The 13,467-nt window shown below is 42.7% G+C and overlaps 1 protein-coding gene across 1 annotated transcript; it reads right to left on the bottom strand.

Annotated features, from left to right (window-relative positions):
• Nucleotides 1-2,428: 2,428 nt before the first annotated feature.
• Nucleotides 2,429-9,138, bottom strand: b3gnt9 (UDP-GlcNAc:betaGal beta-1,3-N-acetylglucosaminyltransferase 9). Its single transcript, XM_028809381.2, has 2 exons — nucleotides 9,091-9,138; nucleotides 2,429-4,443 (listed from the first exon to the last, which is right to left on the bottom strand). The coding sequence occupies exon 2, from the start codon at nucleotides 4,232-4,234 to the stop codon at nucleotides 3,020-3,022; it is 1,215 nt and encodes a 404-aa protein (XP_028665214.2). The 5' UTR covers nucleotides 4,235-4,443; nucleotides 9,091-9,138; the 3' UTR covers nucleotides 2,429-3,019.
• Between the last annotated feature and the right edge of the window lie 4,329 nt (nucleotides 9,139-13,467).

The following is a 13,467-nucleotide window of genomic DNA, read 5'->3' as shown; positions in this document are numbered from 1 at the left end:
CAAGGTGTCAGAAGTGCTACAAAGGGATACTGGCTTGTTCCTAATATGAGATGGTGGTAGATTCCTATCCCCAGTAACTTGTTCCTTGTTATTCCACAGATCCTCAGTTCAATTGGTATTTAGTAAATGGGGAGATCACTGAATGAAAATGCATTGTGATGTGTCTGTGAAGCTATTCTAGGATCCAACTTTGTGATAAGAAGTATTATCCTACAAAACACACCAACTATGAATGGTTGTGATAAGAAGTATTATCCTACAAAACACACCAACTATGAATGGATAGGCCAGCACTAATATTCAGATGTTTTATGTCATTCTGATGTTAGTATTAAAAGACGTAATGTGTACCATAAAAACACCCTTCAGTATTAAATTGTCAGCAGAGGCCAGCATTTATTCAAACTGTTTTCTCCATTTTTTGGTCTTTTCTTCAATGTGTTAAAGCATAACATAACATGCTTAATCCTGCTTAGTGACATTTTGGATTAAATAGAGCATGGAGCCTACCCTGACAACACCAGTGTCAAGATAGATAGGAAAGAGCCCTGGAGAAGGCACCAGTCCACTGCACAGTCTCCGTCAGAATCTGGAACTGAAATGCATTGCACCTGGTAATGTAATCTTTCTCTGTTGCATTACTAAACCCACTGTATCCCCATATATTCTTGTTTTCTGTTGTAATATATGAAGCTCTGTACTTAACAAAACAAAAAGTATGATACTACTTTAGCACCATTGTTGTATTCTGTACATTAGTTAACTCCATATAACTCATCTACATTGTAAACTGCCATTGTTTTCAGTTTTATTTAACCTTTTTTTTGTCAGACAGCCACAGACTGGATTTTGTTTCTCTGTTGAGTAAAGATAACTCTTTTATGTAACAATTTTCCATGCCTTTCTTTGTGCAGCATACAGGATCTGGTAAGCGGATGGACATATAACAGCGATTAGTTAGAAAAGCTAACTAACTAAAGGACAACATGCCTTTACACAAGCAAAACAAGAAATTACAGAAATTGAACCTTGTTGGAAGGAATACCTGCTGATATATCGTTTGTTTTTTTTTTTGCACAGATCAGTACATTTTACTATTGGCATAAACATAGTGTCAAATTTCTAATCCACTGTTTGTGCGTGTTACTCATTTCAGATTGTTTCTTTTGAAACTATGAACAGCATAACAACAAATCTGAACAAAATACTAGAACTGTGTTTTTTTCCTGCAGTGTCAATACGGCCTTACTGTACACAAGGCATCTTGGCTGCTGTCAGTATGTTTCTGTTTCCAACTACCGAACTGCTGATGGTTGGACATTTTCTGGGCAGAGGCCCGTTTGCAATACACCTCTGCCACTACCCTGAAAAATGCCAGCCCAGTTGCCATTACCAATTGTTTTCATGTGGCGCTCAGTGCCGTCTCTCAGAGTTGCATGCACACACAGTCTACAATTGCCTATCTAACAATTGCTTTTAAAGCACCGAGTTGAATGATGCGTTCACTGACTGTGCCATCAGTTACAATAAAGTGGAGTCGAGGGGAGCTCATTGGGGTTCAGGGCTGGAAGTGGATGAATGTTTTGCAAGATGAGATCTTTATCTCATGATACCATGGCAAAGAGACCACTGATGTTGCCAACACTTGTGACAATGCCAGGAGAACTGAGCTGCCACTGCTATGGGTGTAATGCCCAGTACTAATGACCTTTTACTTTCTATGCTTACTCGATAGATAGCAGCAGAATATCCCAGCTATGCAATGGGGACCCCCAAGGAGGCTTTTGAAGGATGTGATGGACCCTGGAGTTTCTTAAGGCATTCATAGCGCTGCAAATGTTATCAGGCGTGGGTTTAAAACAAACCAAAAATCCTCCTGCCCAGTCTGTAGTTGAGTGAGTGTGAGTGGTGGGAGGAAGAGAGGCCAGAAAACAAAGAAAAAATAAAAAGGGGCAAGCAGAAAGAGAGTTCCTGTATCTGAGCAGCAGCCGCCACACTGGCAAATGGGCGAGGCACCCTCCCTTGAACCCTTGTTAAAGCAGACTCAAAATAGGCTTCAGGTGTGTTGGGTACTTAAGTCTCACAATGTCTGCACCCTGCTTTATGGTTGTTATTTTTCTAAATAAGTCCTCTCTTTTTCTTCATTTTAGCCTCCTTTATTTGGGATGGAGCTTTCTCATGGGCACACCCTTTTACCACTGGGACCACTCTGGGTTTGTCCCAGCTACACCTGATGTCCGGTTTTTGTTACCTCCTGAAGTGGCCCACTAATTAGAGACCCTCATTGTAGCATGTAAAGGTGGGTACAGTAGCTCTCTTTAGAACTAATCATAATGAGATTATATTGTGTTGTTACTTTAGATGTCTCCTTTTCATAGTGAACATCATCCCAAGGGACTTTAGAAATACATTCATAACTGTTTACATGTCTGTTTTTATATTTATTTAAAACAGTTGAAACATATTAAGTGACAGGGTCACCCTGCAGGGTGGGAGCAGGAATGAGACTGTGGATTACAGACAAGATTCAAGCCTGGAGATTGTTGTAGTCAACAGCAGGTTCCACATGGCCTTTTCCACTTGTTTGTTAGCCATGATAAAGTGGCCTTTGAAATCACAAGGCTCACTTGTGTCAAACGGAAACAGAAGGGTGGCTCAGAAACCGAACAGCCTTTACTGCTCCAAAGTGTGTCATACGGTGCACAGGAGTTGTCCTGATGGCTACCTGAAGCAGTTGTCACTCGTTTACAGTAAGTGGGGTCTCCTTAGTCCTTAAAAGCTAGAAAGCACATCTGAAGAACAAGACGCCTGTTTTTGTAAGGTCTTTGCTTGTATAGAATTGTGAACAATAGAAGAAATATGAGAAGAACCTGCTAACTGAAAGGTGTTGTGCCATCTGTTGTGATTTAGGCAGGCAGAAGCCATTCACAAATGTGGAGGAGAACGCAGGCCGTTCAGCCATTTAAGTGATTTAAAGATCTGTAAGCTGTGATGTCCAAAAGAATTTCAGTGCAAATGGCTAATTTAGATGGCCTGCTTTTCCTCCTAAAGATTGTTTTCTTTCAGTCCATCGGAACGGCTTCTTCACAAGTACTCTCTTATTGCAAACAATCTTTGGGTCGTGCAGCATGTTCCACATCAGCCAGATCTCGGGCACCGTCAGGCTGTGGACCACCATCAGTTCTTTGTAGAAACACGGGTCATAGACCTGAAGGTGGGGTGCGGCTGAAGGACGCACAATCCCAAAAGTCCTGAAGCCTTCGTGTGCGGTTGGTTTCAGCCCAATCCGCATCAGACACATTCCCAAATACACATCATCAATCGGGAAAAGGTCGACCTGCTGGCAGGCTGCGTATAGCCTCTCGGCCGTGAAGCCGGACATTAGAAAGCCCCCACCTCCTGCATAGTTTGGGTAAATCCCTTGGCCATACACAATCTCTGGGATGAAGTACTTGCTCTTTTTGGATCTTATGGGCTGGGCCTGGTAAATGATGTCCCCAATGAAAAGGTCCTGGTTAGCCTTCTGTTCCTTCAGAAGCTCTAAAATGTTGTCAATATTCACATACACATCCGCATCCCCTTTAAATATGAACTGCACACCTGGGCAAAAGGTGTGCACCCACTTGAGAAAATGTATTTCTTTCAGCGTCAAGTTGAAGAACGTGTCTTGAAAATTCCAGAGGAGAACATCCCGGTAAGCATCGCTCTCGTACTGAAGCAGTTGTTTCCACCCTGGCAGCACTGACTGATTTCTAGGGACCCCTAAAAGAAATATCGTCGTTATCTGAACTCCTTTTAAAAGACCCGTGGCACCCCAAGTTTTGCGTACCACCTCACGCTTTTCAAACTCGTTTGCTAACGATTTAACAGCAATGAGTAAAAATGGGGCAGGATTGCACTTTGTAGGCTGATTGAGAAGAAGACTGAAGTCCCGGCAGTGGATGTTTCTCAAGTAATGATGAAAGTTGAAAGATGGTGTCCCACTGGGCTGGACGTTCACTGGCTCCATCGTGTCCGGTTTGCATAGAGGCTTAGAAGTGAATGCGGGTTTCTGCACCTGTGCCCTGTAACTTGAAGTCTGAGCTACTAGAAGATTCCTCATTTTGGCTAATTCCTGGGGCAGGGTCTGCAGTTTCCACCTGGCCATTAGGTCATTTTGCATGTAGAGCAGAAGACAGAGAATGGCGACAATCAGCACTGTGCAGATGACATCACCCTTGAAGTACCGCTTCATTGTACAGGGTCTGGGTGACAACAGAATGGTCGCTGCAGGCTTGGAGGACAAGTGACTGCGATTAGCTGTGCTCTACCTCTGCTCATTCCAGACCACTGGAAATTCCCATTTCTTTACCACCAAACATTAAAATTGAATTCCATGGTCCTATCAGGGCGCCATCCCCGAAGAAAGTGCATGGAACTTCTCACTTCATCCAGTCCACCTGTCTAGAAAGACATGCAGTGTCACATTAATTTTCACATAGACAAAACTTCATGTAAACAAGCTCAGATATGACCATAAGGTTGTAGCATTCACTTGACGTGTCATTTTTTTTTTTTAAATATGGCTGTTCATTCATTTTCTGAACGTATTTATTCAAATACATTGCCAGAGGTGACCACAGATTACCTCATCAACATCAGGCACAAACGGTAGTGGCTCAAGACGGGACGCCACTTCAGTATTGTCACTCAGCTTAGTCGTCATTTCATCTGAATGGAGGAGAAAATACTACATGCACCAGAGAAAGGAAACTCGATGCAAGTTATTGAGCGGGCAGAAAAACCCGACAGCAATCTGAGTGTCAACACGCTGCCCACCCCAAAACTTCACAGTGCGACTCTCAGATGATTGTTTTAGGTTGAAAATCCCACAACTTCTTTACGCAAAACGTGCAAAGGGGTTGAATGTGGGTGAAGATCGAGTGCCTTCAGAAAGTATTCAGACCCCTTCACTTATTAATACATTTTGCTTCGTTACAATCTTATACTAAAATCCCGGCGTGATGCTTAGAGATGAGGCCGCACTATTCGGTCTCGGTTTCATCAGACCACAAAATCTTGTTTCCTAGTCTGAGAGTCCTTTTGGTGCCAATTTGAAAACTTGTAAGAGGGGTTTCATGTGTTGTCTGCTCACACTGTGCTGCCATAAAACCTACATCTGTGGAGTGTTACACACTGTAAAAAAAAATAATGTTCAATTGATGGTAAAGTATGGGCACCTCTGACAATATTTAAAGAAGATGACGATATTTTCAGGTTTTCGATATACAGTATCTTTGTAGTAAACACTACAAAGTAGTTCATTACTACTAGCAATTAACGTTTTTTTCTTTACAACACATTCCAACAGAAGTCAATGTTTAACCATAACCTGAAACCCATGCACTGTAATAAATATGCCAATCAATAAAACATTAGAAAAAATTGTCAGGATCAAACAGTGACCTGCGGTGAGGTTCATGGCTGGTGAGGCACTGAGTCCTTCAGAGTCTGATTTACAAATATATGAACCCATATCTTATTCACTATTCAGTTGGCAGTTATGTTGCATATCTCGTCAGCATTCTTTACGCACACATCGGTACTGCGCATATTTGTCTAAGAAAGAACGTTACATTTATAGCGGTGAGAGAGCGCATTTGCTCCTCACCCTCCATGTGTTTAAATTTGACCTTGCAATTTCACAATTCTTACTCATTCAATACAAATAAAGGTATAGAGTGGTGTACAAAAAAAAAACGGATTTCAATTTTCACCTTAATTGAAATACTTAGTTGTTTTTAAAAGCTTTTAATACTGATGTTTTAATCAATTTTAATACAGACTGTTCAACAAAAGGATAACAAGAAAAACGAGTATTTTATTTAAGGTCAAAAATTATTTATTAAATATTGGATTTTTTTTTCTTAGTCTGATCCCATTTTTTATAAAATTGAAAACCGTTTATGGTCTTACCTTTATTTATAAATGAAGTCCATGCGCCTGTCCTTCTCCATGATCTTAATCTTCCATTTTGGCAGTCAGTCAGAACAAAAATAAAAATAAATGGACCGCTGCAGTGCACTTGACTTTCTGCAGGCCCGGTCTTAGGTATTATGGGGCCCTAGGTGAAAGGGGGGTCCAGGGGCCCCCTGAGGGGGGCAGAGCCCTCCTGGAAGCTCTGCGAAATGCATGAAAATTAGACCAAGGAGTCGATCCGGGGCCCTAGGCGGTCGCCTACTTCGCCTATGCCTAAGGCCGGGCCTGCTTTCTGATATCGCTAACTTATTGGCGCCTCTGAGTAGAATAGCAGCAACGAGCACCTGTTGGGCTCACATGCGCCCCCTTTGGTGTAACACGGTACTGTCTGCCTCACCTTGCGTCTTTTCACTGCGGTTTTATGTCCAAGCAGCAAGAGTAAATATGTCACACACATTCATTAAAGATATTAGCCAGACTGTGGAAAGTCAAACACCGGTACACAGTTTACATCAGTAAAGTAACAAAAACCTACGAAAGCCGAGAGAGGACGTGCAATATCGTTAATTTTTTAAATTGTTTCCTCGAGATAACGGAGTAATTTTATCGAGATCTCGAGAAAAAATGTTTCATGTTTAGCTTATTGAAGCCACGTCCTGTTTGAAATGGCAGAAGAGTAGAACTGTATTGATCAGCGCGTCACATTGTTGCTCAATCAAGTTGCAGGCTGAAATATGTTTATGTCTTAGTTTAGAATCTAATAACGTTAGTGTCTGTCATTTAAGTAGACGGTTAGCAAGGCTTCAGCTGTATATGCGTCGCAATCCAAGCCAGCCTGATGCCAGGAGCAAAGGTTAAGTTTCGTTTTCTCGAGATCTCGATAAAATTGGTCTGTTATCTTGGGGAGACAATTTAAAAAAATAACGATATTGCACGTCCTCCCTCGGCTTCCGTCATAACCAACAGCAAACATGTATCATTTAATTATATACATTGAAAAAAATTTCAGTGTTTTAGAAAGTTGTCTGGTGGAGAAGTAAAGTTTGCTTTTGTGGTGTATGGGGCTCTATAGGCGTGCTGGCTTATTGAATACAACCCACCATAAATCAACTTCCATAACCTCAAAAAACCTTCAGCACGCTGGGGAAAATAAGTCTACTAACTTAAGCTTTGTCCCTCCTGTTCAAAGATATGCGGTTCACCAGGAGCAATACGGTAAAAGGGGGCGTGGCCTTATGCAAATATCGTAACTTGGTTGTTACTGAAACAGCGCTTTACCGTTTTACAGTTGTTTACCTTCGCTTTTTAACAGTTGTACACAGTCAAATTAACAGCGATTTTTTCAGTGTAACTGTAATCTATGTATCAGTAAACGGTAAGTAGCATATTTTGAAGGAAGAAAAGATTGATTTTACAGAACTTGGCTGAAAAAATAATAAAATGTATCGTTTAAGATAAACAGGTAATTTTCAGTAGAACATAAGGTAACTCTATGGTGGGTTGGCACCCTGCCCGGGATTGGTTCCTGCCTTGTGCCCTGTGTTGGCTGTGATTGGCTCCAGCAGACCCCCGTGACCCTGTGTTTGGATTCAGCGGGTTGGACAATCGATGGATGGATGGACATAAGGTAACTTTTTTTCAGAAAAGGTATTTTACTTTCACCATTTACAGTACATTTACTGTTACATTTACCGGCATTTATACGGTGCATGTGAAGGTTGTCGTTCTGGAAGTCTCTCCCATCTCCACACAGGTTCACGATCTTCAGGTTCCTGGTCTCTCCTCTTGCCGCGGCCCTTCTCCCAGTGCCAGTGCTCAGGTATTTTGCGCCCAAGGCCAACCTTATTAGTGCGCCAACCAACGGTATCTTGTGCGGGTGGGTTTTCACCCCCTCATAATCTGCTCCCTGGACAAATGCCTAATTCGCCTTAATGGTCGCTCAGCCAGCTCTAGAAGAGTTGTGGTTGTTCTATGTTGAAGAGTCATGATGGTCACTATGCTCTTGGGAACCTTCAGTTCTGATGGATGTTCTTTGTGGCCTTCTCCAGATCTGCGCCTCGACACAATGCTGTCTCTAAGCTCTGCAGGCCATTCCTCCGACCTCATGGCTCAGTTTTCTCCACTGACACACATTGCCAGCTGTGGACCTTCTCTAGTCAGATGTGTGCCTTTCCTAATCGTGTCCAGTCAACTGAAGTGACCACTGCTGGACTCCAAGCAAGGTGGAGAAACATCGCAATGATGTTCAATAGAATGCGATGCACCGGAGCCAGAATGCAAGGGGTCAGAGCAAAGGGTCTGAATACTTTGGGTCAGAGGGATTCCGTTTTTTAATTTTTATTTCACAAAATCTTGTTCGTGCTTTGTCGCTCTGGGGTTTTGAGTGTTTCTTAATGAGGGAAAGGTAAAATTAAATGATCTCAGTATAAGGCTGCAACGTAACAAAATGACGACAAAGTGAATGGGTCTGAATACTTTGTAAAGGCACTGTAGCCGAAATACATTGCTCTATAACGTTTACTTTTCTTTTATCTTTCACCGCGATATAATATTTTATTGTTGGCCTCCTACTGACGTTTAATGGAATATCATGTCACTTGTGAAGGGTGGCGCAGTGGGTAGCAGTGCCGCCTCACACATCCTAAGTCCCGGGCTTGAAAATCGTAACTAAACATGGAGAAGCCAAGTACTGTGGGACCAACCACAGTCCCAAAAAACATACTTGCCAGGTAGACTGTCGATTCCATTTGGCCCTGTGTGTCTGAGTGTGCTGCTGTCTGTATACACCAAAGGCGACCCTGAATTACATTAAAGGGGTGTTATGTTCACAGAATACCAGCAGTAAGTGAAAGCATCTCAAAGAAAGAAATAATTATGAAAGAGGTCAAAACTTAATAATCGTCTCATAGGCCTCACCCTGAATTTAATGCACTGGCACAGGTCGCCATAAATGTCACATCGTAAAACATGAAAGAAATTGGACACAGTCAATGTACGGATTAAAAAGGACCGATTAAAGCCTCCCGTAACTTTCTCATTAACTCCACGTCCTCCCGCTCCCATTTCGCAGCAAAAGTGCTTTAAAAGATTTTTAAAAAGCGTTATGATCAATAATACAAGCCATTACCCTACCTTCATTACATGGAGCTTCCCGACAATCCCCTCCGTGCACTTCTGCCAGATCACAACATCTGGATCGCATCTGTAAAGCGCGAAGGGGCGGGACGGAGGGGGCGGGGCGGAAAGCAGGCTTTGCGTGGCACGTTGGCACCACACAGACCTGCATGTGAGGAGACACGCGGGACAGTCGCCTCGGGTCGCAATGTCGGAGATCGGCTATGTTTTAACATGACACCCTTCCGAGAGGATACCGTAGTACAATTTTAAGTGAAATGTGTAACGCTTACATTGGAACGTCTGTTAAGTACTTGATGATACATCACACACAGTCTTCATCACTGCTAAGTGAATAGCAGACGCCCTATAGACAGCTGCTATTTTAAAGAGTCATTGGTGCGTTTGTTCAAGTCTTGTTTCAAAACAGTAAAACAGTTCACAGCTCCTGATGTAACACAGAAATGCCAGACAATGTGAAAAAAGACTGACATCAATCTGATCTTCAAATGAAAAGTAATCCGCAGCACGCACCATGTCCTGTGTCTGCAGCTTTACACAGACCAGGCAGCGGGATTGGGGCGTGTCTTGTAACTGGTGGGCGGTACTATGCAAATACAAGCACCCGCTTTGCTTTTTAAAGTTGTTCCTAAAGAAGGAGTGATGCACACAAAATCGGAGAAGCAATGATCAAGACGTTGATCAATAAATTATCGATTAAAGATTGTGTACCATCCAGAATCCTAAAAGTGGATTAGCTGAGCCCATGCAATGCTGAAAACGCGGCGCTGGGCGGTCGTGGCCTCCTGTCAGGTTTGGCCCAAATGTTCATTTTTTTCTCACAGCGTTCAGTGCATTTTTTTAACAGTTAAACAGCAAAGTTGTTGTTGCAAGTGAAACCTTCAATCTCCACAATGATTGTGTACGAAGAACGCCGAATATCATTTGACGTGTCTCCTGATGACGAAATTATGTGCAGAGAAACAATCCATGTGGCCAACTTCTGAGGACGCATTGTGGTGAAGGTGCAGGATCTTCACGGTACATGAAGCACTAGTGAGCAGATGTAAATTGGGGACATCGCCCGTTACTCGTCCTGCCACTACGGGGAGCGACAAATGAGAACTGCCTTATCACTCGGGACGAAAGACGTTGTAGAAGAAATCTACCTGGGCATGCTTTGCTTATGGAGGAATACAATTTAATATGTAAATAAATAAAGTAGGCTACCGTGAAATGTGACAATAAATATATAATTACAACAATAATAATAATGCATTTTATTTATTTGTAGGCGCCTTTCTAAACACCTAACAATAGACAAAACACAGATTATAAACAAGTAACACTGAAAAATTAAAATTACACAGAGCAATTGTAACCAAAGAGAAAAAGCAGTCTTAAACAAATGAGTTTTAAGTTTAGGTTTGAAAAGTGAGAATGATTCAATATTTCTAAGCTCAAGTGGTAGTGAGTTCCAAAGCTGGGGAGCAGAGCTACTGAATGCTGTGCTCTCCACACTGGTAAGACGGACGAAGGGGACAGTCAAATGGGTGGAGGAAGAGGATCTAAGGGTGCGGGAGGGAATGGCAACATGGAGGAGGTCAGACCGATATGGAGGGGCACGGTTGTGGAGACCCTTAAATGTTAACAGGAGAATTTTGAATTGAATTCGGAACTGAACTGGAAGCCAATGAAGGTGCTGCAAAACAGGAGTGATATGGTGAATAGAGGGGGCTCTAGTAATGACGCGAGCAGCTGAATTCTGGACCAGTTGAAGCTTATAAAGAGATTTGCGAGAAAGACCAAAGAAAAGGGAATTACAATAATCCAGGAGAGAAGTGACAAGGCTATGAACAAGGATAGCAGTGGTGTGGGGAGTGAGGGAGGGGCGAATACGATTAATGTTACGCAAGTGGCAATAAGCAGACCGGGAGATGTTATTGATGTGGGACTGAAAGGATAAAGTACTGCCAAGGATGACACCCAGACTCTTAACCTGTTGGGAAGGAGAGACAGAGGAATTATCAAAGAAAAATATGATCCGTTTGGGATAATGTTGATTTTGCACCAATGAGGAGAGCCTCAGTTTTGTCACTATTTAATTTAAGAAAATTTGAAGAAAACCAGGATTTGATTTCTGCTATGCAATCAGTAAGTGAGGAGGGTGGAAAGGAAGCAGTAGGTTTGCTAGTGAGATAGAGCTGGGTGTCATCAGCATAACAGTGGAAGCTAATGTCATATTTACGAAAGATATTACCAAGGGGAAGGAGGTAAATAATGAATAAACAATTATTTTTGTAGGGAAATATATATTTTTATTGCTTATTTCTTGATGTATTTATTTTTTCACTTATTTCTATATATTAGTGGCAGCGAACACAATCTGAAACAAAACCCGAAATGAGAACTGTCACTTCACTCGTCAAAGCTGAGAGAGCGGGTTCTTGAGACTCCAGTTTTTTGATTGGTGAATCGTTGGTAGCAGAGACGTAAATGTTTGCCCATCAAGTACCACATTTTCATTGGGGTGCTTAAGATGTAAAACTCCTTATGATGAGTTTGCTGTTTCTTTAATTAAAATAACCACTTCGCAGTTACTCTGGGCAGCTTTCTGTTGAACTTGCACCCGATGCACTGCTGTTACAGCTGCGAACCAATCAAAAAACGGTACTTGCTAGAGCCCGCCTTCTCAACGTTGATGAGTGACAGCGCCGTCTTTCATTTCTGGCTTATTTCATATTGTTTGCGCTCTCGCTGAACTAAATAAATGAAAAAATAAAGAAATAGGCAACAAAATATATTGTGTGGCACATTTCATTATTTATACTCACATTTCATGTTGTTATATATATTTATTGTCACATTTTTATTCATTTACAGTACAGTATTTGTGTTTGAAACATTCCCCCAAATTAAAAGGAGCCCCACGGTTTCTGTGACTCCGCCCCCAGTTTCGGACACGCGCACGCAGTTGAGGCCTGGTAGTGAACCACAGCCGCCCGGGTCACGCGCCTTCATTGCTGCGGGCGGTCCACATGGGACTCTTTGTTAAATGCGCAAAATGGTGAAACTTAGGGGGCAGATTATCATCATTTTCATTCTACTTATCCACGTAAGGACTGCAGTTGAAACTGGCTGAGGTGGGCTGCCCAGACAGTTTCCATTTTCCCAGGTTGAATATCCTGATGCCCCCTCCCAGGACAATCAAGGGAGCACGAGCCTGTAAGCATGTTCTTGGCCTGTTCCACCATCATTTCCGTGAGGCAGCTTGGGATGACCCAGACAACCTGTCTTGATTTGGAGTTTACCTGGGCTTGTCCGACTGGCCAATGTCACGTCCACTAGTCATGGCATGTCAGTTAGACAGCAAAACACTGTGAATTGTGAAGGTCCTGAGCCATCTTACTGTGTGATTATTATATTGCTGGGCTGTTTAAGGCAGCGTCACATTAGACGACTTTTCCAGTGATTTTCAGTCATAGCTTTCATTTACATAATCTTGGGGAGTCAGAGGCAGTTGGCTGTGCGTCCCCCTGAAGGCCACCGCATTTTGGTTTTAGCCAGATGTGTGCATGAAAGCTGACAATGAGTGCTCACTCATAGAATGCAGTGACGACAAACAAGGAACACTGGAGTTTTGGACCTCACAAAAATAAGACGAGCTCACCTGTCTGATATCTCTTACTTTTTTTTTCTATTCTGTCGGGGTATATAAAAGTTCAAAGATTGCAGCAGAACTTGCTGGCAGTGTCATCAAGCGCTGGCTCTGTTATACAGTACACTACTGGAGTCCAAACACGGGGTGAGCAGGACTACGCTGGAAAGTATGCGGTCAGACAGGAAATTAAACATGGCCAGCGCTTTTAAAATTTAAACTGACATGGTCCAGTGAGGAGATGAGCAACGGCAGTCAGCAAGTCTGACACATCCTACGACTAGAAGGACATCGGCCCTCGGCTACGTCCACACTACTAGGTTTTCATTTAAAGCCAGGATTTTTAAACAAAAGCAAACTCCGTCCACACCAGCAATTTCACATCATTAATGAAAGTATCTCCATCTGAAATAAAGACATACGACCTACACTGGGCCTGTACGCATTGGCAGAAACCTTCATCACATTTGTGTTTTCTCTCCTTCGACATGAGGACGCAGTTCTTCGCTGCGACTGACATTAGACGTCCTACACACTCTGAAGTCTTGTTGCCATTCTTCAGGAATCACGACTTCCTTTGCAAAATTGTCCCACAAAGCACTGCTGTGCCCAGGTCTTACCCAACTCCAGTGATCCTTGAAGGAATGAGCGTGCTGCCGACCACGGGATTTGTCACAAACTGTTAGCGACCGGTAAATTATTTGCTTTTTGCACATGAATGCAGCATTCCAAACTGT

This window comes from Erpetoichthys calabaricus, chromosome 9 (assembly GCF_900747795.2).
Source record: "Erpetoichthys calabaricus chromosome 9, fErpCal1.3, whole genome shotgun sequence".
NCBI classification, from domain to species: Eukaryota; Metazoa; Chordata; class Cladistia; order Polypteriformes; family Polypteridae; genus Erpetoichthys; species Erpetoichthys calabaricus.
The sequence above is the reverse complement of the archived record's forward strand: the minus strand, read 5'-3'. Positions and strand labels throughout refer to the sequence as shown.

Excerpts from the sequence above, each read along its gene's own strand:
- b3gnt9 (XM_028809381.2), bottom strand. The coding sequence starts at position 4,234 with ATGAAGCGGTACTTCAAGGGTGATGTCATCTGCACAGTGCTGATTGTC.